Source organism: Salvelinus alpinus, chromosome 35 (genome assembly GCF_045679555.1).
Source record: "Salvelinus alpinus chromosome 35, SLU_Salpinus.1, whole genome shotgun sequence".
NCBI lineage: Eukaryota > Metazoa > Chordata > Actinopteri > Salmoniformes > Salmonidae > Salvelinus > Salvelinus alpinus.
In genome coordinates, this window is record NC_092120.1 from 22,181,476 (window position 1) to 22,206,582 (window position 25,107).

Below are 25,107 nucleotides of genomic sequence, written 5' to 3' on the forward strand. Positions count from 1 at the left end.
CATTTCGGATAGCCTTCCACAAGCTTCCCACAATAAGTTGGGTGAATCCTTGCTGAGCGGCCTTTCAGGTTATGTCGATATAGGACTTGTTTTACTCTGGATATAGATACTTTTGTACCTGTTTCCTCCAGCATCTTCACAAGGTCCTTTGCTGTTGTTCTGGAATTGATTTGCACTTTTTCGTCTCTAGGAGACAGAACGCATCTCCTTCCTGAGCGGTATGATGGCTGCGTGGTCCCATGGTGTTTATTCTTGCGTACTGTTGTTTGTTCAGATGAATGTGATACCTTCAGGCGTTTGGAAATTGCTCCCAAGGATGAACCAGACGTGTGGAGGTCTACAATTTCTTTTCGGAGGTCTTGGCTTATTTCTTTTGATTTTCCCATGATGTCAAGCAAAGAGGCACTGAGTTTGAAGGTAGGCCTTGAAATACATCCACAGGTACACCTCCAATTGATGCAAAGTATGTCAATTAGCCTATCAGAAGCTTCTAAAGCCATGACATAATTTTCTGGAATTTTCCAAGCTGTTTAAAGGCCACAGTCAACTTCTGTGTATGTCAACTTCTGACCCACTGGAATTGTGATACAGTGAATTATAAGTGAAATAATCTGTCTGTTTACAATTGTTGGAAAACACTGTCATACACAAAGTAGATGTCCTAATTGACTTGCCAAAACTATAGTTTGTTAACAAGAAAGTTGTGTAGTGGTTGAACAACGAGTTTTAATGACTCCAACCTAAGTGTATGTAAACTTCGAACTTCAACTGTATGTATGTATGCATGTATGTGAACTCAGCAACAAAAAATAACGTCCTCTCACTGTCAACTGCGTTTATTCTCAGCAAACTTAACATGTGTAAATATTTGTATGAACATAACAAGATTCAACAACTGAGACATAAACTAAACACGTTCCACAGACATGTGACTAACAGAAATTGAATAATGTGTCCCTGAACAAAGGGGGGGTCAAAATCAAAAGTAACAGTCACTGTCTGGTGTGGCCACATGCTGCATTAAGTACTGCAGTGCATCTCCTCCTCATGGACTGCACCAGATTTGCCAGTTCTTGCTGTGAGATGTTACCCCACTCTTCTACCAAGGCACCTGCAAGTTCCCAGACATTTCTGGGGGGAATGGCCCTAGCCCTCACCCGCCGATTCAACAGGTCCCAGACGTGGTCAATGGGATTGAGATCCGGGCTCTTCGCTGGCCATGGCAGAACACTGACATTCCTGTCTTGCAGGAAATCACGCACAGAACGAGCAGTATGGCTGGTGGCTTTGTCATGCTGGAGGGTCATGTCAGGATGAGCCTGCAGGAAGGGTACCACATGAGGGAGGAGGATGTCTTCCCTGTAACACACAGCGTTGAGATTGCCTGAAATGACAACAAGCTCAGTCCGATGATGCTGTGACACACCGCCCCAGACCATGACGGACCCTTCACCTCCAAATCGATCCCGCTCCAGAGTACAGGCCTCGGTGTAACGCTCATTCCTTCGACGATAAACGCGAATCCAACCATCCCCCTGGTGAGACTAAACCGCGGCTTGACAGTGAAGAGCACTTTTTGCCAGTCCTGTCTGCTCCAGCGATGATGGGTTTGTGCCCATATCTTTGAAAGACAGGGTCCTGAAAAAGGGACGTTTCTTTTTTTGCTGAGTTTATGTATGTATGGGTAAGGAATCTTTTTATTATATGTGTGCATTTAGCGGTGTGTGCTCATATTTCATGCGGTACTGCAACTGTTGAGAATAATGGGCAGTTCTTCAAATCACACAGTGCTAGAATGGGCCATAACCTTCATGTGTGAAAAGGTGTTCTTCCTCACACTCCGAGGATTTACAGGTTTCTGCCTCTTGTTTTCCAAACGTGTAAAGTGTTTGCAGATGTAGCACTGCAAAATAATCTCACACAGCAGCATCTGACAGAGTTTATGACAAGCCAAGCACATTTACCTTAAAAATCAACTCACCCACCCTGGCAGCAGCATGTGCCAGCAAGCACTCCATCAGGATCACTACAGGCACACAAACACTCATTCAGGCACGGGCGCACCCATGTATGCCTCGACACACGCACAGATTTATGTGTGTGTGCGCATGTGATACACAACCTCACGAGAACTAGGACCTTGCACTCTAGTCTCTAGTTTTCCATTGTTCTAAAGAGATGAATGAGTTGTAATAGGATAAATGGAGTGCCTGTGTGTCTTAAGCCATATGGAGTTCCTTTGGCATGACTCATCATATATTATCTCAGACACACTGGTCTCATGCCTGATGCCATGCTCCAGCCCCTACAGACAGAGGGTTACACAGCGGTAGGAGGTGGCGGGAGGTAGGCAGTAAATCATTGAAAACATGACTGTTATTATCGGCTTATTTCTGACCTTGGGTAGGTATGAGGAGTCCTTGACTGAGGTCAGGCATGCGACGTCTGGACCTTGACTGGAAAGACTGGGTTGTGTCCAAAATGGCACCCTATTCCCTATGGGACCTGGTCAAAAGTATATAGGAATTAGGAAATACTGTAGGGTGCTATGTGAGACTCGGCCTGGATCTCCCCCAGTCAGTTTCTTCTCCCTGTGGTAGTGTGTAATTCCAGAACATGATAAAGCAACGGGTAATGTTTTGGGAGCATGTCCAGGGGTAATGTTTTGGGAGCATGTCCAGGGGTAATGTTTTGGGAGCATGTCCAGGGGTAATGTTTTGGGAGCATGTCCAGGGGTAATGTTTTGGGAGCATGTCCAGGGGTAATGTTTTGGGAGCATGTCCAGGGGTAATGTTTTGGGAGCATGTCCAGGGGTAATGTTTTGGGAGCATGTCCAGGGGTAATGTTCTGGGAGCATGTCCAGGGGTAATGTTTTGGGAGCATATCCAGTAAACAGATGGGATATGGCAGAGCTCCTGTATAGGATGTTTGTGATTTATGGGATGTGCTGCTCTGTGGGGTTCCTGCTACCTGTGGACATCTCCCTCTCTCCCTCTCACGCACACACAAACGCACACACACACACACTGTTTCTGTTAAAGACGCATCATTCAGCTCTCTTGCATCTCATCACATACACAGATGCACATCTCTCTCTCTCTCTCGTCTATTTTTCACACAGACATACAGCTGAAGTCGGAAGTTTACATACACCTTAGCCAAATACATTTAAACTCCGTTTTTCACATTTCCTGACATTTAATCCTAGTAAACATTCCCTGTCTTAGGTCAGTTAGATCACCACTTTATTTTAAGAATGTGAAATGTCAGAATAATAGTAGAGAGAATGATTTATTTCAGCTTTTATTTCTTTCATCACATTCCCAGTGGGTCAGAAGTTTACACACTCAATTAGTATTTGGTAGCATTGTCTTTAAATTGTTTAACTTGGGTCAAACGTGTCGGGTAGCCTTCCACAAGCTTCCCACAATAAGTTGGATGAATTTTGGCCCATTCCTCCTGACAGAGCTGGTGTAACTAAGTCAGGTTTGTAGGCCTCCATGCTCGCACATGCTTTTTCAGTTCTGCCCACACATTTTCGATAGGATTGAGGTCAGGGCTTTGTGATGGCCACTCCAATACCTTGACTTTGTTGTCTTTAAGCCATTTTGCCACAACTTTGTAAGTATGCATGGGGTCATTGTCCATTTGGAAGACCCATTTGCGACCAAGCTTTAACTTCCTGACTGATGTCTTGAGATTTTGCTTCAATATATCCACATCATTTTCCACCTCATGATGCCATCTATTTTGTGAAGTGCACCAGTCCCTCCTGCAGCAAAGCACCCCCACAACATGATGCTGCCACCCCTGTGCTTCACGGTTGGGATGGAGTTCTTCGGCTTGCAAGCCTCCCCCTTTTTCCTCCAAACATAACGATGGTCATTATGGCCAAACAGTTCTATTTTTGTTTCATCAGACCAGAGAACATTTCTCCAACAAGTACGATCTTTGTCCCCATGTGCAGTTGCAAACCGTAGTCTGGCTTTTTTATGGCGGTTTTGGAGCAGTGGCTTTTTCCTATCTGAGCGGCCTTTCATGTTATGTCGATATAGGACTCGTTTTACTGTGGATATAGATACTTTTGTACCTGTTTCTGTCAGCATCTTCACAAGGTCCTTTGCTGTTGTTCTGGGATTGATTTGCACTTTTCGCACCAAAGTACGTTCATCTCTAGGAAACAGAACGCGTCTCCTTCCTGAGCGGTATGACGGCTGCGTGATCTAATGGTGTTTATTCTTGCGTACTTTTGTTTGTACAGATGAACGTGGTACCTTCAGGCATTTGGAAATTTCTCCCAAAGATGAACCAGACTTGTGGAGGTCTACAATTTTTTTTCTGAGGTCTTGGCTGATTTCTTTTGATTTTCCCATGATGTCAAGCAAAGAGGCACTGAGTTTGAAGGTAGGCCTTGAAATACATCCACGGGTACACCTCCAATTGACTCAAATGATGTCAATTAGCCTATCAGAAGCTTTAAAGCCATGACATCATTTTCTGGAATTTTCCAAGCTGTTTAAAGGTACAGTCAACTTCTGTGTATGTAAACGTCTGACCCACTGGAATTGTGAATTATAAGTGAAATAATCTGTCAGTATACAATTGTTGGAATTACTTGTGTAATACACAAAGTAGATTTTCTAACCGACTTGCAAAACTAGTTTGTCAACAAGAAATTTGTGGAGTGATTGAAAAACAAGTTTTCATGACTCCAACCTAAGTGTATGTAAACTTCCAACTTCAACTGTATACACTCACACTCATCAGTAAGACATGTCTCTGTGTCTGCACGTTGTTTTCCCTCCCAGTAAACAGATCTGTAGAGTGAGTATACAACACATACATTTGTTTTTCTCTAAATGGCCGTTAATCTAAATGTGGCTTGTGGGAAATAAACTAAACAGTGAGTGTTATGGGAAAGTTGGCCCTCTCTCATCTCGCTCTTTCGCTCTCCCACTCACTCTCTCTTTCTCTCCCTTTCTCTTTCACTGATATTACCTGGTATAACCTCTGTATCATAACACACACACTGAAATGAGACCCCGGTGATGTCATCCCACACAATGTGTTGGACCCAAAGTGGGGTGTCCCTTCGGAGTTCACTTTCATAGCAGCCACGTTGTATTCCTTTTCACATCTATGCGCTCTCCTGCTTCTCACCTTTTCCCTTTGCTTGTGGACTTCAATTCACAACACATCAGCTGTATGTGACCAGGTGAAAAAAAAAATCCAAGCCAAACCGTATCATAACCGCTACACACAGCCTAGATCATTGTCAGAATTTGTTCAAAACTGTTTAACTATTGTCTTTCTCTCTCGGAGTCAACTACTCAAAACATGTTTTGCACTGCAGTGCTAGCTAGCTGTAGCTTATGCTTTCAGTACTAGATTCATTCTCTAATCGTTTGATTGGGTGGACAACATGTCAGTTCATGCTACAAGAGCTCTAATAGGTTGGAGGACGTCCTACGGAAGATGTCATAATTACTGTGTAAGTCTATGGAAGGGGGTGAGAACCATGAGCCTCGTTAATGTAACCAGAGGAGGACGGAAGCTAGCTGTCCTCCAGCTACACCATAGTGCTACCCTACAGAGTGCTGTTGAGACTACTGTAGACCTTCATTGCAAAACAGTGTATTTTAATAAATTATTTGGTTTTATCTAAAAATGAAATTCACTGAGGAGGATGGTCCTCCCCTTCCTCTTCTGAGGAGCCCCCACTGAAGCAAACAGTGAGGCAGACAGGGGGGCCAGGATTGGGGATGGGGGTAGAAGACTGGCAGTAGCCTAGGGAGGACATCCCCCATTTAGAACCTGGCTCCAAGTGGCTCTCTTTACAGACATGCCAGAGATAGATAAGACAAATAGAAGAAGTACAGTATAAAAACACACAATAAAACACACTAGCTGACCACATCAAAGAAGAGACACATTGCAGAGTGGACATGATGTAGTGTGTGTGTGTGTTAAGTGCACATCAAAGTGCGTGTGTGTGTGTGTGTGTGATAAATCACATACAGGGGCCCTCTAATCCCAGGCCCCTCTTCACCAAGCACTCCATCAGGATCACCACAGACATGCAGACAAGCTACACACACAAAAACACACACACACACATACCCACATACTGTCACACACACATGCCCAGCGACCTCTGCTCCTGATCCTTATCCCAACTCCACGCCTTCCTCCCTCTCATCCCTTCATCTCTCCATCCATTGGGGTAAAGGGAGCACTTAACATTATGAATAGAGGAGAGTCTCATCTCTTCCACTCCCTGAAGAGATGTGAGGGGCTACAGCAGAGACGTATATTAAGGCTGACAAATTAAACTTCTCAGAATCCTACCCTGGTCTGTGTTTGAAGAGAATGTCTCCTCTTGTCCTCTCAAAGCCCTTTAAACCTTTAAATATTCACTATAATATCAGATGCCATTGCTCTCCTCTCCCCCACACACACACGCGCGCGCACTCGACCTGGACTCAGGCCTCAGTCAAAGGGCTGACGTGCCAGCATAGTTAGTCAATCCCTCTTTCTCTCTGTCTCAATCTGGCGTCTCCGAAACAACATTCATAACATGCCAGCTTGGAACGCAATAAAACGGACTAACTACTCAGGATGTGAACTGGACTTTGTGATGGTAACCAAACCTAATTTCACCTTTCCCATCATATTGGTTCCTCCATTGGTCCATCCTTTGGTGAAAGGATGTGGTGTTTTTTTATCCCAAAAATTTGGCCTGACACAAATCCAGCCAGCACCAGCGGCATTGAAATCCCTAGTAAAGGGGAATGATAGGCCGATTAAGGTTTAACCTGTTGTAATTGCACACAAAAAAATATGCACTTTTCTGACCAGAGGACAGTTTTCTTCTTCTTCTTTCTAGTTTTGGGAGAGTGGATTACTTCTTCCAATGACTGTCAGCAAATGACTTCCACATATTTTTGTCCCGAAGCTTAATTTGAGCTTTTACCTACAGCAACGAGGTAATTTAGGGATCTAAGCGTTACCAGCGAGTCTGACTTTGTTTCTCCCATCATAGCCCTTGCGAGGAGTAAAAAGTGACAACAGAAATGGAATTCAATCCAACAAGGGTGATAAGGCCAACACTTTTGATTTGGTGAGGGTCAGTGGTATCTGAGTCTGAAGGATAGCGGCCTTGGGAACTCTAACCCAGTCTTTTTTAGATAAGTAGTGGTCTAAAATGCAGGAGCAAATGGAATCTTATCAGACCAAACTCCTCTTTCTCATGCCTCACAGTGTGATGTCTGCTCCTAGAGTATGTATGACATACCCAGCTGCTGCATATGGAAAAAGCTGTATGAACTGACCCTAACCCCCCCACTCTCCATTTTTCTAGGAGCTGCTGAAGGACCCTCTGTACATCGGGCTGAGACACAAGAGGATTCGAGGCCAGGCCTATGATGACCTGCTGGAGGAGTTTATGAAGGCAGTGTCGGACAGGTACAGTAGAGCTATTTTCACACTACTGAGCCAAGCTGGGTTAGTCTGGTCACACATCCACCATAGTTACTGGAACCAAGCTGGAAAGGACCACGTGCCCCAAAAAGTATCTGAGCCAGCACAGTATGGTTAAGGTTGACCATAGTGAAAATGAGGTATATGACTACTGCCCAAGAATCACACCAACATTTCCGTCTTCTACACTGTTTTATCTAAAGTTCAGGACAGTGACTCTGAAAGGGTTAACCTCTTACCATTACCAATAACAGTGTAGGTTAACATTTTTTTTGGGGGGGGGTGATATTTATGCCTCTACCTTTCTCTCTCATCATTATTCACAAATCTTTATGATTATCCATAATAATGGTAGCGTCCACATTAAATGTAGAAGTGTTTAGAAACATATTCTATTCTTATTTACAATAAAAGTGATTCCAAAACTACACAGTGCATCATTTACCATTCATGTCTATTGGGCACTTATTGCAGCCACTTTGCTGCTATATTGTTTACGATAAGTAGCTTATGCTACAGAAATGTCAAGTTTGAAATGAAACAAGTTTGCTAATATGGGTGATTGTTAATGGTACAATTGATGGCTTCAACCATCAAACTAGTAGTAGAAGGATAATAAATAAACGGTGGTGCACATTAATGTTAGAAGCATATCTTTCTTTTTCTATTGTTATTGCATCAATTCAGGCAATTTATCGCGATATGGATGTTTGTCCGTATCGCCCAGCTTTAGTCGACATACCGTCCCGAGCCTGTGTGTCGACATGTTGTCGTACTATAGGTCCGATTACACATCAGACGAAGGAGCACAGGCTCGTTCTCAAGCTGACCTCATGCTGTTGCCGTGGTGGTGTGGGTCTGCTGAGCTTATAAATCATATCTGAGCCTCCCGTTTACACGGTTGGAATGTGAGGGTGGATGTGCCTCTGGTTTGTGGGTAGAGGCCGTTTCTGAGTGCTGACTTAAGTGGTCAGACACTGAGAAAGATACCCGACCGCACTATGAGTTCCCCGTTCACCAAGTTTCTAAACACTCTCTCTCACACACACACACACACACACACACACACCAACAGACCCATCATATCCTGCAGCCTAGTGATGTAACCAATCTAGCCCTTTCAAACCCCAGTCTCCAAAACGTTCTGTATTGTGCTTGACATGGCAGGATAAGGATTGGTCAGAGATGGGCTCGCTGGGCTTAGATGCATAACTAGATATAAGTGCTGTTTGATATTCCATATCGACATTAGATCTGTACATTCATATTGGATATTTTGTCACTTTGTGGGGATGGATGACTGTATAAATAAGGGGATGAATATGGAGAGGCCTATACTTTCCCCCTGGGCTTGGAGTGTGTCCAGCCCTGTCACTGTAGTGACGGATGTTTTGTCTTCGGTGACAGAAAGCTGCCCCTGACCACCCCCGGTCACATGTGACCTTGCTTAATGTCAGACCAGCTCAGCTCCACAGAGGCCAGAGCAGAGCAGAGACCAGGGTCTGGGGCCTCTCCAACTGGCAGGGGAAAGCCATGACTCCTTAATAACCGGGTGGCTTCACAACTCCGGGGAACGGCAGAGCTTTTCCCCGAAAGAGCCGGATTGGCGGAAAACAAATGATTATGGGTTTGGAGATTGAATGAATGAAGGAATGAATGATTATAGTCTGGGAGTTTTTAATAATATTCTTGTTTCATTTTGAGAGAAACAGAGAGAGCTCTTAGGCGGGCCGTGCACTCATTTGGAGCCACTTTATATTCTGAAGCTGCTTTTTATACTCACGCTGCCTCATATATATTTTTATATATTCGCTCATCAAAGGCCGTGCAAGCATTTGTAATTGATTTCAGGCCACGGTCTTGTCCAAGATGGCTCCTGTGAAAACAGTCTACATGTGTCTCCTCTCCTTTAGTCGCTGGCCAGACTATTGGAAAAGAATACAGAAAGAAAACAGTCAACAGGCTCCCCCACAATATTTGAAACCAGAGGAACCAAGGCCCACCAAGAGTCTAGACACTGTTCAAGTCTTTGATCTTTTGGGTGAGGAGCCCTCTCTAACTGGCAAGAACGTTTTCAAATGCTGAACAGGAGAAGTTTCCTTTGCAATCCAATTGGTTCTATGAGAGTTGGCATCCTCAGGTTTGCATGAATTGGGGTTGGTGTACGGGGCAGCACGCAAGGTATTTCAATGCCTGAGAAGTCGAGGATCTTTTTTTACTTCTGCCCCTCTCTGTGCCTCTCGACCATTTCCCGCCCACGTTTTTGTCCCCATGTCAAATAATTTAATGAGCAACGGTTCCCTCTTTTGAAGCCAACAACTCTGTCGTCCGTCTTCCTGTTTGTCCGTCGCCATGGTTACGGGGCCAGCTTTGGGTTAAACCTCTTTGGTAGATGGGGATGGAGGGGGAGAAGGAATGCAGACTGTGTGTCCGTCTTTAATGATGGAGAGGGGATTTTGGGAAATAATGCGTGGTGCTGAGAGATGTTTGCTCTCTGGGGGAGAGAAGGAAAGAGGGAGGCGAGATGCTGGGGCTTTATTAAGAAGGCTTAGTTCTCAGCCTCTCTGGCCCCTCAGCCCCCAAGGCCCCTCAGCCCCCCCCCCCAGGGACACTTAAAGAACAGGCAGCCAATGTGGATGCACACACAGGGAGATGGAAACAAATACTGAGCTAGCAGGGCCTAACTCTGGTGTGTGTGTGTGTGTGTGTGTGTGTTGTACAGGTATATGTAAAGTTTAGGACAGTGTGTGTGTGAGTTATCCTGCTTGGACAGCTGTGTTTGGACAGAGCGCCCTTGTCCATGACATTCTTTATGGAGGCCAGCGACTCCTTGGTATGCACACAGAGGAACAAGACCCACTTCATGCCTCCTTCTGTCGCCCCCCTCAAACCTGGAAATAGAGGACACTTCCGGAAAGATCCCAGGTACAAGTTTAGGTTTCATCGGGCCTGGAATTAAGTTGCCTCAAGGAGCCAGGGTCTTTAATTTGTCCTCTTTATCCCACGCGCCGGTCCAGACGTAACACCGCCGCGTCTGAGCGATCCTCCACATGGGAAATCTGCTGTCATCTCTCAAAGCCATCTTGGATGTCAAACATTTTAGTGTGTCAAAAGGCTTTACACTCACTGTAGGGGAAGTTTGTCAGTTAGTGAGAAACCTCAGCGCCCCATCAAAAGGTGATAGTCTTAAGTGTTTTCCCGTGCCGACAAGTTATTTCCTTCCGTACGAATGTGTATTATCCACGCAAGCCGTAAATCACAGAAGAATGAAAGTGTCAAGAACAAAAGAGGTCTGTATTGTGCTGGTGACGTCCCCCAGATGGCTTTAGCAGTGCTAGGAAAGTATCATATTGATGGAGGCCTCGTCTGTGCACTCCAGCCCTAGTCCATCCGCCAATGAGTAGCCGATATCAGTGAAAAGTGTGTGTGTGTGTGTCACATATAAACCTCATGAAGCAACACTTGTTGTCTACAAAAAATGATATTACTCAACAGAGTTGCCTGTAGCACACATACCCCTATCTATGTTTGACTCAAGACCGCATTAGTTATGGTCTGACCCACAAACAACACACACACACAAACCTTTGACTCCAAGAAATGCATTTTGATTTATAAGAGGAATGAAGAAATAAATGTATAAAAGAGTAAACAAAAGAAATGTAGGAACATAATCGTAGAGGCCACTGGTCACCATTGGCCTCTGTATATACAATATATACAGTACCAGTCAAAAGTTTGGACACACCTACTCATTCAAGGGTTTGTCTTTATTTGTACTATTTTCTACATTGTAGAATAATAGTGAAGACATCGAAACTATGAACTAACACATATGGAATCATGTAGTAACCAGAAAAGTGTTAAACAAATCAGAACATATTTTAGATGTTAGATGTTAAACAAATGAGAAGATCACATGAAAAGTATTTTGAGATTGCATTGTGAAACTTTACATGAAAGGTCTTTCTAGATGAAACACTGATTTAGGTTTGGTGAAAAAGTTACTGTGTGATTTTGTGTTGTCGTACTTATTAGTCAATCGAAAATGGGATGAACGTTTTTGATGATCTTTTTGAGTTTTGCACTGAGAGTTGTGAAATTTTACCACAAGCAATAAAAATTTAAAACAACTGCATGCGATCACGTCTCATGACATCAGGCTTTGTGACTCTAAAGATCCATTAGTCACTATCACATGTCACCATTGAGATAAACAATGTCAGATATACAGTTTCAAGCACAGATAAGGTGGCAACAGCACGTCTGTCCTTCATTCTCCACATGTAACTTTATGCAAGTACTGTATCTTAATCCCAAATTCAAATTTACCTGAGCCGCTCCCACTGTTCAGCAAATATGTACTTTGGTTAGCGGTTAGGTACATTCTTGTCATGATCTCTTCTAATAAGGACCTCAATGCAACCAATGTAATCTCATATGATTCAGTTACGTCAACCTTCCATGTCAACACTGTTGTGACATCACAGTATTATGCTGGTAACGCCACACTGTTTTACTTAACCTCACATCGCTTAGCAATAATAACCATGCCAACCCCTTGATGATGTCACCAAGTCAAGGAAGTTATACACAATAGTACACTTGAGTTGATTATAGCCGATCTACAGAAATACCACTGTACCCTTTAATCAATATTTAAATTCAACCCTTACATTTTTTGTGCCTCGCATTCTTTAAGACAGCTCTAGCGATAGGCTACAGACGCAAATCCGATTTAAACAATCCGTGATCATCCATTTAACAAATGTTCTCTTGATCTTACATATGTCCTCTAAGGTTGATCATGCTTGACAGTTCACTCGATGTGTTGGAGTTATTTACACAACGTAAGCATTAACTCAATTATATTAGAAGATTTTTGCATCAAAAAAAAAAAGGTATATAAAAACTTAAATAGGCAAGTAAATCCTACATTTTATATAATATTTGGCCAAAAAGATGTTAGTATTCTCTGGCGTTTGTGGGCAATTTGAGAAAGAGTTGCCTACTTATCTAAGCTGCTTACCAATGCACGTTCTTTGTCCAACTAGGCTACCTCTTGGAACATATCCCCATAGTGTAGTGTGCAGTGTACAAGAGACTGGCAGTTTGTAGTAAAGTTTAGGCCTACCTTTAGACTTAGACCAACCTAGTTGAGTTGAGATCTATGGTGTCCTCTCCCTTGTACAGTAGCACATAACCAGCAATGTTTTTTTGGCGTGTGTGAGTGTATTTGTTTACCTGCATTACGTTACTGGGTGTGTTTCTTCAACTTTTCCTCGGAACACTGCGTTTTTTGGCCTGATGTGGTACAGCGTAACCAATGCGTAAGCAACCCAGACCTATTCTGAGCCCCTTCAGCAGGGCCACACACACACACACACACACACACACACACACACACACACACACACACACACACACACACACACACACACACACACACACACACACACACACACACACACACACACACAGCCTTAGCTCACAGGTGTGTGTTGTGCCAGGGAGATGTGGTTAGCCTGGTCCAAGATCCGTTTGTGCTTTGAAGCCAACTCTTATGGTTGTTGTACGACCAAATGAGTTGGCTATTCATCACATACAGATTTGGGACCAGGCTAGGTTAACTGTCTTGTGAACACTCCCATAAGCAGGTGCAAGGAGGAAGAATTTCCCCCACATTGTCCCTCTAATCTACAGTGACGGATGGAGTGTTTGCCAGTTGTCTCTGCAGCCACTCTGTCTCCTAGGAGTCTGGGTGGACAGTCTAGTTGACAGAGGAGCTGAGGAGTGGAGCTGGAGGGACCGGTAGAGAGAACGTATTCCCCCTGCCAAGTCACAGTCCGAGTACATGGATATGGATACTGTATTTTGTACCATCTACTGCATCTTGCCTTCGCAGCTCTGTCATTGCTCATCCATGTATTTATATGTTTTTGTTCTTAGTCCATTCCTTTACTTAGATTTGTGTGTATTAGGCAGTTGCTGTGGAATTGTTAGATTACATGTTAGCTTTTGCTGCACTGTCGGAACTAGAAGCCCAAGCAATTCGCTACATTCACAATAACATCTGCTAACCATGTGTATGTGACCAATACAATTTGATTTGATTTGGATTGTTCCTTTTTTCCATAACAGCCATCTTCCCCAATATCTAATGGCTATCATTGAGTTATGGGCTGATTTTAGCACTTTAGGTCTTCTCATCTCTCTCTGTTTCGCTCTCTCTCTCTTTCGTCAGAGAAAGACAACAGGCTTTTGGGGAGAATGGAAATCGTTAATACATACCAGGGGGTGTTGTTCTGGTCGGAGGTAACCCCCTCTAGCCCTCACGCCTAACTCCCCTCTAGCCCTTACTCCCTCTCCCTTTTCTCCCCCTCTCCCCCTCTCTCTATTGGTATGGCCTGAGGACCAGGGGCTTGACCCTAGCCAAGACTGATCCAACACAGTCACTGTTTTCAGTCTCTCCCTCCATCACAAACATTCTCATTTTGGTTTTGATTGATTGATTGTGGCCATTCAGTCCTCATTAGAACTCATATACAGAGCTGTGTTGACCATGTACTAGCTATCAGCAGGATAAATCAGTCTGTGCTTCAACTCGAAGCTATCCGCTCCTTACTACATGATTTTGTCACATGCTGCATGACTGTCGTCTGTCTCAGCGCTACAAGAGCCACAACCCTCTGCCTCCAAAACCACCCCTTTGAAGAAATGCGAGGGCGCCTGTTTTCCTGGATGAACTGAGGTGACCTCGTAGCGATACACTAAAGCACGGTAGGGGGCGGTAGTGGCGCTGCAGTGGCGACAGCATCCACGCCTCTCTCGCTGTGCGCCTCTCTGAGCCCTGAGACAATGAAAAGTTTACGGTGTCTTTTTGGCTGCTTCTCGAGTCCCCCCCCTAGCCATAGCTGCCCTGCTTTAGTACTTTGCTTTCCCCCTCTGCCTGATAGAAAACACATTTTCTCTCCACGGTCCTGCTGTGCTCGTTTTGAGCGCTCGTTAAGTCCTTCCCTGCGTCAATCGCCACTTACAGAATGTGCTGCATCACAGACGGCTGAGTCTGATGAATATAGGGTCAGACAGACAGACAAAGTGATGGAACCCACCTCTCTGATCTGGAGCTAAAGTTTTATTATCACTGAAGCCCAACTCTCATCCTCTCATCCTTCCTCTCCAATTCTCATCCCCCTCTCAATGCTTCCTCCTCCTCCTGCCCTGAATGCTTAAGCTTTTTAGCAGCAGAAGGCCAACTGGGAAACAGCTTTAGTGATTTGTACAATAAGCTGCAGAACTGCCGGGGTGAATATTTTCCATATGCCGGGTATGACGAGGTGGGCCTTACCAGAAAGATGGAGAGAAGGAGCGAACGGGAGAGGTAGAGAGAGAAATAATGGAGAGGGACAGAAAGACAGAGAGGGGAGAGACAACCGAGTTATATTGGAGCTAGAAAGATCCATAAAGAACAATGGGATGAAACTCACATCACCTCTCCCTCTCCTTGGTTGACGGGTCCATACCTGGCTGGCGTCGCTCTCTGTTTGCTCGACCTATCCCCAATTTCCTCCCGCGCCAACCAGCCGAAATGCGAGCCCTGGAGTTTATTAGAAATGCATGTCCCTCCCTCTACCCCTATTGTATCTGTGTGACACTGATACAATAGCTTATTTTACTCTGTTTTCACAGATTTACAGCACTGCGGAAGAGAGCATGGGAACCAGGAGTCACTTTCTGCTCAGGCTATTTTAGCAACTCGTAAACGCACTTCTTATTTTCTGTGTGTCGTGTTTTTGTCGGGTTTTGTGTCAGTGGATGACGAGGCCTATATGTCGGTGAACGGGGTTGTCAGGTGGACTGTGGATTAGCTTGTAGAAAGTGGACTGGGGATGATTTACTAGGTGGTCCTGCTACTCTTGCCATTACTCAGGGTTTTATAGTGTTTCCGTTCCTTTGTGGTCGCTAGTAGATCTCCCTTCTCGACCGACATTTCACCTGTCTAGTAACCTGAAGGACAGCTGTTTGAGGATTGGTCACTAAAGCAGAGGCAAATAGCCTGTCGTGGAATCAGTCCTGAACACCAAGTTTCTTACTGTATTTTCGTGGCTTCATTGACAAAGTGGATCGCTGGATGGCATAGCCTACACATTGAAACATGCTTATTTGCATGCATAATTAGTCGGATGCGTAAACACACCGAGCTCATACAGCAACCCACTCCACATGTTTCAAATGTAACTCCTCAACAGTGAAGGAGTGCCCTCTCCAGGCCAGAACTGTGAAGGTCCTTATTCTTATGGTGTAGAAGAGGGACTTGGTACAAGCATAGGCAATGCACTATATAGAGCATGCTACACAGAGGTGTGTGTGTGTGTGTGGGCAACATTCCTCTGTACTGTAGACGCACAGCATTATCACAGTCCTGGAAGTGATTACTCTGATTTTCAGCTCTCTCCTTTGTTTGAACTCTCTTGGCCCTGTGGCGAATGACTAGGAAAAGGGGTAGGGATGTGAATGTGGTCTTATCTGACTTGGCTGTCTTATCCACAGGTATGGAATGGATTGTCTTATCCAGTTTGAGGACTTTGCCAATACCAATGCCTTCCGTCTGCTGAGCAAGTACCGCGACCAGTACTGCACGTTCAACGATGACATCCAAGGTACACGTGTACTTCAATTGCAAAATGCCGATGTCAATTGCACAGAGACTCGATAACGTGCTCACAAGAACCCCACGCACGACACACACACACACACACACACACACACACACACACACACACACACACACACACACACACACACACACACACACACACACACACACACACACACACACACACACACACACACACACACACACACACACACACACACACACACACACACACACACACACGCACTCAAACTCCCTCTCGATCAATCATCCTCCTTTCTCTCTTTTTTTCTATTTACACTTTCTCTTCCTCCCTCCCTATATCCCTTTTTCTTTTTTCTCCAATGCAAGTGGGCACGCACACACACACACATCCATCCACCCATTCATCCAATCAATCAGTTTAAATCAGATAGCTTGTTCATGGAGCACTAATTCAAATCTCAAACAAACACACCGAGCCCCTGATCCCTCTCTCTGATCCTTCTCTCTGATCCTTCTCTCTGATCCTTCTCTCTGATCCCTCTCTCTGATGGTTCTCTCTGATCCCTCTCTCTGATCCCTCTCTCTGATGGCTCTCTCTGATGGCTCTCTCTGAGGCTCTCTCTGATCCCTCTCTCTGATCCCTCTCTCTGATCCCTCTCTCTGATCCCTCTCTCTGATCTGTCTCTCTGATCCCTCTCTCTGATCCCTCTCTCTGATCCCTCTCTCTGATGGCTCTCTCTGATGGCTCTCTCTGATGGCTCTCTCTGATCCCTCTCTCTGATCCCTCTCTCTGATGGCTCTCTCTGATCCCTCTCTCTGATGGCTCTCTCTGATCCCTCTCTCTGATGGCTCTCTCTGATCCCTCTCTCTGATGGCTCTCTCTGATCCCTCTCTCTGATCCCTCTCTCTGATCCCTCTCTCTGATGGCTCTCTCTGATCCCTCTCTCTGATGGCTCTCTCTGATCCCTCTCTCTGATCCCTCTCTCTGGCTCTCTCTGATCCCTCTCTCTGATGGCTCTCTCTGATCCCTCTCTCTGATGGCTCTCTCTGATCCCTCTCTCTGATGGCTCTCTCTGATCCCTCTCTCTGATGGCTCTCTCTGATCTCTCTCTCTGATCTCTCTCTCTGATCCCTCTCTCTGATCTCTCTCTCTCATGGCTCTCTCTGATCCCTCTCTCTGATGGCTCTCTCTGATCCCTCTCTCTGATCCCTCTCTCTGATCCCTCTCTCTGATGGCTCTCTCTGATCCCTCTCTCTGATCCATCTCTCTGATCCATCTCTCTGATCCATCTCTCTGATGGCTCTCTCTCCAGTGTGTTGGGTTTGATAGAGTCTTGTGGAAAACAACAGTAATGTAACAGTAAGTCCAGAGACTCCAGACTCGGGCTGTGTCGCAAACGGCACCGCTATTCCCTCTGTAGTGGACTGCTTTTGACCAGAGGGCCATGGGCCCTGTGCGCACTATACAAGGAATAGGGTGCCATTTGGGACACGGGCCAACTTTTTTTGTATCCGCTCTGGTTAATGAGACCACAGATTCAGTCACACCATGTCTGAGGAGCCATTAGTTTGTCTGTCAAATAAAACTACATTCCCCAGAAATGAGCCCTGGTAGCGTTGTGATACCTGCAGGCTAATCTAAAACATATTTTCTCTCTAATTCTCTGTCTCGGTAAATCTGCTTGCTATTACTGCAGACAACATAAAGAGCAAATTGACTTTTGCTGTACAAGCTCTATGATGTACTGAGGAGATTGTGTTTCGGTGTGGCTCTGTAATACGTCTCATCTTTTATTTTGGCTGTTTTCCGTCTTTTATACTCTCTCTCTCTCTCTCACTGCAGTAGTAACTCACTGGAGGAAAGCTCACACTTGCAGGTCTAAATCATATATGTCACTCCCCCCCCCAAACCCCCCCCAGGTACCGCTGCAGTGGCGGTGGCCGGCCTACTCGCTGCCCTTCGTGTCACCAAGAGCAAGATGTCAGACCACACCATTGTATTCCAGGGTGCAGGGGAGGTGGGTGCAGAGCTCTTGCCAATGTGCAAATTCACTCCTGTTTTTCTTCTGCTCAGAAACACGGCAGACTGATTGCCCCTAATGACAGAATCAGAAATAAGCGCAAACCAATGCTCCAAATTCCCAATCACTGAGCTTTTTATTGAGGTCTAGTAGACCTCTAGGCTGTGGCTCAACAGACTCTGTCTCTAATAAACAGGAGAACATGGCCATAAAACTGTGATTAGCACAACATCATTTGTAATGGGGAGACATTTAGAATGTCTTTTAGTCTCTGGGGCTCTTGGCCTGACTGTGAACTATAGGACCCCCTTTCAAATGCCTTGTTTCATGTGTTTTCCATGTTGATGCATGACCACTTTGTATTGAAAGGGAAGTAAATGGTAATGTGTAGAATTTTGAGGGCATTTACAGTAAAGGGTTATTGTGCTGAGAACAGAAGAACAGGACTTGTTGAGCCTTTCACTGACCTACATTGGATTAAATCCCAAAATAAAAGGTGTGCATTAATATAACTAGAGTCAAGATTATATTAAGTCTGAATAATAAATAACTGGGTAAATTGTCTGCAGGTTTAGGGGTGAAAGCTAGGGACTTATTCCTTGTTTGATCAGGGAAGTGAATTGTGGGGCACAGAGTCATTCCGATCACATCGGCCTTCTCTCTCCCTCTTGTCCCCAGGCCGCGATGGGGATCGCTGACCTCATCACGATGGCGATGGAGAAGGAGGGACTCCCAAAAGACGAGGCTCTGCGCAAGATCTGGATGGTTGACTCCAAGGGCCTCATCGTCAAGGTGATACAAGTACCTCCGCTCTGCCACTCGGCCAGGGTCACTCAGCCCCTGTAGAGTAGACACAGCTCTGTCTGGAGTCCCCACTGTCCGGACCTATAGACATGCATATATTCATGATGTATGACGTGACGGATAGAATCTCAGTTTACTTCGTAAATTGACTGGATTTAAATGGAATTGATCCCAAGCCTTGTTTATCATACATCATTTGTCATGGACTGACGGACGGACGGACATGAGTCTGAATGAGAGTAGTTGCTCTCATAGTTCAACAAGACAGGCAGAGTCTATCATGGGGTGTAGATGTGTTATGCATTTCATTTAGGGTTTCACCAGATGCTGCCAGGTGTGGGTGAGTTTGAGCCTGGTTGTCTGCCAGTCCTTTGAGTCCGTTGTTGTATTGACACAGGCAACGGCATTGCATTTCTTACAACCGAGAACTGCCACGGTCTTAGACCTGGCATGATCCATATGCGGTTGGGGACTGAAGAACTACCCGGAGATTGCCACCTGAGGCATGTTTGTCAGATCAATGATAAGAATAACTCTGCACAGCGCACACTCAATTACACCAGAAGCTGGTATTGTGTCCACGCTTCTGTCACCGTAGGACCTTTTCCAGGACAGTGTCTTGAAAAGGTCATTCTGACCACAGGGTTGACGCAATAAAAGATGAAGAGGGAATTGTTTATAGAAGTAATCCTTATTTGATCAACTCAATGATGAGGCTTTCAGGCAGGCAGAAAGACAGACATGCAGACAGAGGGGTGGTGCCTGTTGATATTCACTTTATAGGAATATAACTGCATGGAGCCTTTGGCAAGCTGGATGTACATTTGTCACCAACTCTGTAGACCAGCATTGAGTCAACACTGCCCTCTAGTGACCAAAACACATAGCACTTGACTCCACTGAAACCCCATCAAGCGTATTTCCCTTAAGTGGGTTAGGGTGGAGAAGTTCAGAATCTTTGGCTCTTGCAGATAGTCTTTGTGTTTTCGTGTCTGTGTTTGAATCCCTCTGTGTATTTATTTCAGAGATCATCAACGAGAGCATAAGTTGTTGGCAGCTGCCAGTTGGCATGTGTAGAAACGAGCTTCATCATGATCTGTCTTCCAACTCTCTCTCTTCCACTCTCTCAGGGCAGAGACCACCTGACCCATGAGAAGGAGAGGTTTGCCCACGAGCACGAGCGGATGAGGAATCTGGTAGATGTGGTGCATGAACTCAAACCCACAGCCATCATAGGTAATACACCAATCAGCTCACTGGGGGGGGGGGGGGGGGGGGGTCAATTGGATTTTCATTTAACCTTTATTTATACAGATTATAATTCAATACAATCCAGTAAAACACTGAGATTTAAATTGAAATTATATCTACCCAATATCTCTCCAGGTGGATAGAGATGGTTTACAACCCCTGGGTTAGAGTTTGTAGTCTGAAGGGTTAATGTGTTTTCTCGTGGGTCTTATTCGTTAGGATACACCGTAGCGAAATTTTTTTGCAACAGAAAATGAAAGTGAGCAATTCGTATTGGGTTTAAGTTCAGGTAGTCCCTCCCTGTTTCAGTCCGTTTTCTTCCGTTTTGGTGCCTAATGAATACGATCCTGCTCTTCTAGGTGTGGCAGCCATCTCTGGAGCTTTCACGGAGGAAATCATCAGGGACATGGCCTCGTTTAACGAGAGGCCGATCATCTTCGCCCTTAGCAACCCCACCAGCAAGGCAGAGTGCACTGCCGAGCAGTGCTACGCCATCACAGAGGTACCGGAGTGGGTCTGGAAGTGTGTGGCTGCAAATGTCTTGAAATGTCTGTGTACTTCAACACTCAAGCAGCACTGTGCTTGAACAGTATGTGTACAGAAGTTGATATAAGTGAATGTGTTGTGTTTACTAGTTAAATTGATGGCTGAGACTGCGTGACCGAATCAAACCACTGAGTTCCGCCCCCTGACCCGCCCACCTGGGCGCCACCTCCCCAGAGCTAAACAAAGGAATCGCATTCTGCTCAAGTGTTACTTGGGTTACGTCTGCCTCATATTTCTGAACAGCTAAAATAAAAACCCAGCGGCGATTTAAACTAACGTTAAAAAAAGATCGATATTGTATAGGTTCATTTAGGATGTAGGTTACCAACCCTCTGTCTGTTGTAACTTAAGGTTTTTCAGTAGCATAAACATAAGCAGGACACAGTCTAAACAGTCTGCATTTTAACCCCAAAACGGTCATTTCGCTTTTCATTGATCAACACCACACAATTTGATTGACAGCGTGATTGAAATTTGCCAGTATTCAACCGCTGGGCAGCCGGATGTCCTGTGTTTTCGCCCGAGCAGCCTGTAATCCCACACATGGTACAGAAGGTTCAGTTGCTTAGAGATCGGGAAGAGGCGTCCAGAAAATTCAGCCATGCAGCCACTCCATAAATTGATTAAGAGCACATATTGTACTTACTACAATGACCCTGGGGGAAAGTTAATTTAGAGAGGTGAGGGGTAAAGTATATGCACAGTGTAATATATTTTCCCGTGTTGACACTTGTGTTTGGTCCAGGGGCGGGGCATCTTTGCCAGTGGCAGTCCATTTGACCCCGTGACCCTCCCTGATGGGCGGACGTTCTTCCCTGGCCAGGGCAACAATGCATACGTGTTCCCTGGAGTCGGCCTGGGCGTCACCGCTTGTGCAATCCGACACGTCACCGATGAGATCTTTCTCACCACCGCAGAGGTAACACACACACACACACACACACACACACACACACACACACACACACACACACACACACACACACACACACACACACACACACACACACACAAATGCATCCATCCAATTATCAGTTAATTTACTTTCAAATAGCTTGGTGACAGACATTCATTAAAATATCCTCTTAACACACACCCTCCAACTCTCTCTTCTTCGCTCTTCTTCAACTGACTCTCTGCATCTTCCTCCCTATATTTGGCCTTCTGTCTCTTTTTCAACACTCTCTCTTCTCTCTCTATCACTTCCTATTCAACTCCCTCTCTATCTCTCACCTTTTGTATATCTCTTCTTCTCCTTCTCTCTTCGTGTCTTTTCTCCAATTCAATATCTCTCTCTTTCTGCCTCCGTATCTCTTTCTCATTTTTTTTTTCACTCAATCTCGCTATAATTCTTACCCCATATCTCTACCCTCTTTCTTCTTCCCTCTTCATCTTCACTCCTTTCTGGAGACCCTACATGAAAACTACTACAGTTTACTATAGAATACTACAGTACTCACTATAGAATTCTATAGTAAACTGTAGAATCCTATAGTGAACACTACAGTATTATCCGCAAAAAACACTGTCGTAAATGCTACAGAAATGTCTGCAAAAACACAGCCCGCAAAAACACTACACTTGTTAACTATAGTACATTTTACAGTATCGAATGTGCATATACCTTGCCCCTTCCCCTCCCCCATATCGCAATTTGTGCCACCCAGGAGTGAGAAACCTACATGCCAGGTACAGGTACACCTCAGTTATATAGAAAAGAGCAGAATCTCAGGAGTATCCGTTCAGACCCCAGACCTACCTCCTTACAGGTTATGTACCTGAAGGAGAAAGACTCCACTTTGATGTCAAGGAAAATACAATTAGAACACTATAGTAAATACTACAGGAATGTCCACAAAAACACTACATGAATTACTATAGTATATAGTTACTAGTTACTTTACGACAGTATTTATACTAAAGTTAACTGTAAATACTACAGTATACTACTGTAAATATTACAGTATTCACTGTAGTGTTTTTGCAGACTTTAGTCTGCAAAAATACTACACTAAAGTCTGCAAAAACCCTACAGTGAAACCCAGTCTGTGGTTACAGATCATGAAGGAAATCCCTTAAACATGTCCTCATGTCTGTCCCCAGCTCAGTGGCATGGCAAATATAATAATATCCCCGTGAGCCCAGTTAATAAACCGTCAGAAAAAATGGCCAAACTGATAACCTCTCATAGGCTGTTTCTCGTGCGAATGCCAATCAGCTCGCTTTGCTCTCTGCTGCCTGGCTCTGCAGACATGGGAGACGATTAAAACTTCACAGTGATGCATAAGTGGGGGTGCCGTGCTGAATGACAATTTCATATGTTATTTGATACTGTCATCATGGGCCTCAGGCATATGAGAGCCACACTTAGCCTGCCAATGAGGTAGACTGAGGATGGAGGACGGTTGCGCAACAGCAGGAGGGAGAGGGTGGGCTGAATATCAAGTCTTAGCCACATTATCTACACTGATTGCCACCCATTATACCCTCATGCCCACCTAGCCAGTATATCATCTAGAACATCTAATCAAATGTAACTTTATTTCAAATGCATTCCAATGTCTCAGTACTCTTTACAGTAAAATGTGTGTATGTGTTAAGGTATGCCGAATATCTGTTTGACTGTGTGTGTGTTTAACTCATCCATTTGGTTGCTCTCTGACAGACCATTGCTGACCTGGTGACAGAGAAGGATCTGTCGGAGGGAAGACTGTACCCTCCCCTAAACACAATCAGAGATGTCTCTCTCAAGCTGGCCGTAAAAGTGAGAGCACACACAGACACACACATCTGCACGCACACACACACACACATGTCCTTAGTTCTTCATGCTTCCATACCCTCAATAGGTCTTCACACTTGCACTGAGTATACTAAACATGTTGAGTTGTCTTGCCCATTCACCCTCTGAATGGCACACATACACAATCCATGTCTCAGTTGTCTTAAAAATCCTTCTTTAACCTGTCTCATCCCCTTCATCTACACTCTAGACCCAAACTGCTACAGACCTATATCTATTTTACCCTGCCTTTCTAAGGTCTTTCAAAGCCAAGTTAACAAACAGATTACCGACCATTTCGAATCTCACCGTACCTTCTCCGCTATGCAATCTGGTTTCAGAGCTGATCATGGGTGCACCTCAGCCACGCTCAAGGTCCTAAACGATAGCATAACCGCCATCGATAAGAGACATTATTGTGCAGCCGCATTCATCGACCTGGCTAAGGCTTTCGACTCTGTCAATCACAAAATTGTTATTGGCAGACTCAACAGTCTTGGTTTCTCAAATGATTGCCTCGCTTGGTTCACCAACTACTTCTCCGATAGAGTACAGTATGTCAAATTGGAGGGCCTGTTGTCCGGACCTCTAGTGGTCTCCTATGGGGGTGCCACAGAGTTCAATTCTCGGGCCGACTCTTTTCTCTGTATACATCAATGATGTCGCTCTCGCTGCTGGTGATTCTTAGATCCACCTCTATGCAGACGACACCATTCTGTATACATCTGGCCCTTCTTTGGACACTGTGCTAACAGTGAGCTTCAATGCCATACAACTCTCCTTCCGTGGCCTCCAACTGCTCTTAAACGCAAGTAAAACTAAATGCATGCTCCTCAACCGATCGCTGCCCCCACCTGCCCGCCCGTCCAGCATCACCACTCTGGATGGTTCTGACTTAGAATATGTGGACAACTACAAATACCTAGGTTAGACTGTAAACTCTCCTTCCAGACTCACATTAAATATCTCCAATCCAAAATTAAATCTACAATCGGCTTCCTATTTCGCAACAAAGCATTCTTTACTCATGCTGCCAAACATACCCTCATAAAACTGACCATCCTACCGATCCTCGACTTCGGCGATGACATTTACAAAATAGCCTCCAACACTCTACTCAACAAATTGGATGCAATCTATCACAGTCCCATCCGTTTTGTCACCAAAGCCCCATATACTACCCACCACTGCGACCTGTATGATCTCGTTGGCTGGCCCTCGCTTCATATTCATCGCCAAACCCACTGGCTCCAGGTCATCTACAAGTCTCTGCTAGGTAAAGCCCCGCCTTATCTCAGCTCACTGGTCACCATAGCAGCACCCACCCGTAGCATGCGCTCCACCAGGTATATCTCACTGGTCACCCCCAAAGCCAATTCTTCCTTTGGCCGCCTCTCATTCCAGTGACTGGTTACACTGCAAATGACTGGAACGAACTGCAACAATCTCTGAAGCTGGAGACTCTTACCTCCCTCACTAGCTTTAAGCACCAGCTGTCAGAGCAGCTCACAGATCACTGCACCTGTACATAGCTCATCTGTAAATAGCCCATCCAATCTACCTCATCCCCATATTGTATTTAT

General features: G+C 45.0%; 1 protein-coding gene across 1 annotated transcript in view; it reads left to right on the forward strand.

Annotated features, from left to right (window-relative positions):
- Positions 1-25,107, forward strand: part of me1 (malic enzyme 1, NADP(+)-dependent, cytosolic) — a 117,529-nt gene that overhangs the window by 91,536 nt on the left and 886 nt on the right. The window contains exons 6-13 of the mRNA XM_071383574.1: positions 7,361-7,464; positions 16,030-16,139; positions 18,041-18,138; positions 18,820-18,933; positions 20,076-20,181; positions 20,556-20,698; positions 21,488-21,661; positions 23,408-23,506. Of these exons, the coding sequence (XP_071239675.1) occupies positions 7,361-7,464; positions 16,030-16,139; positions 18,041-18,138; positions 18,820-18,933; positions 20,076-20,181; positions 20,556-20,698; positions 21,488-21,661; positions 23,408-23,506 (948 nt within the window). The remainder of the gene's footprint in view (positions 1-7,360; positions 7,465-16,029; positions 16,140-18,040; positions 18,139-18,819; positions 18,934-20,075; positions 20,182-20,555; positions 20,699-21,487; positions 21,662-23,407; positions 23,507-25,107) is intronic.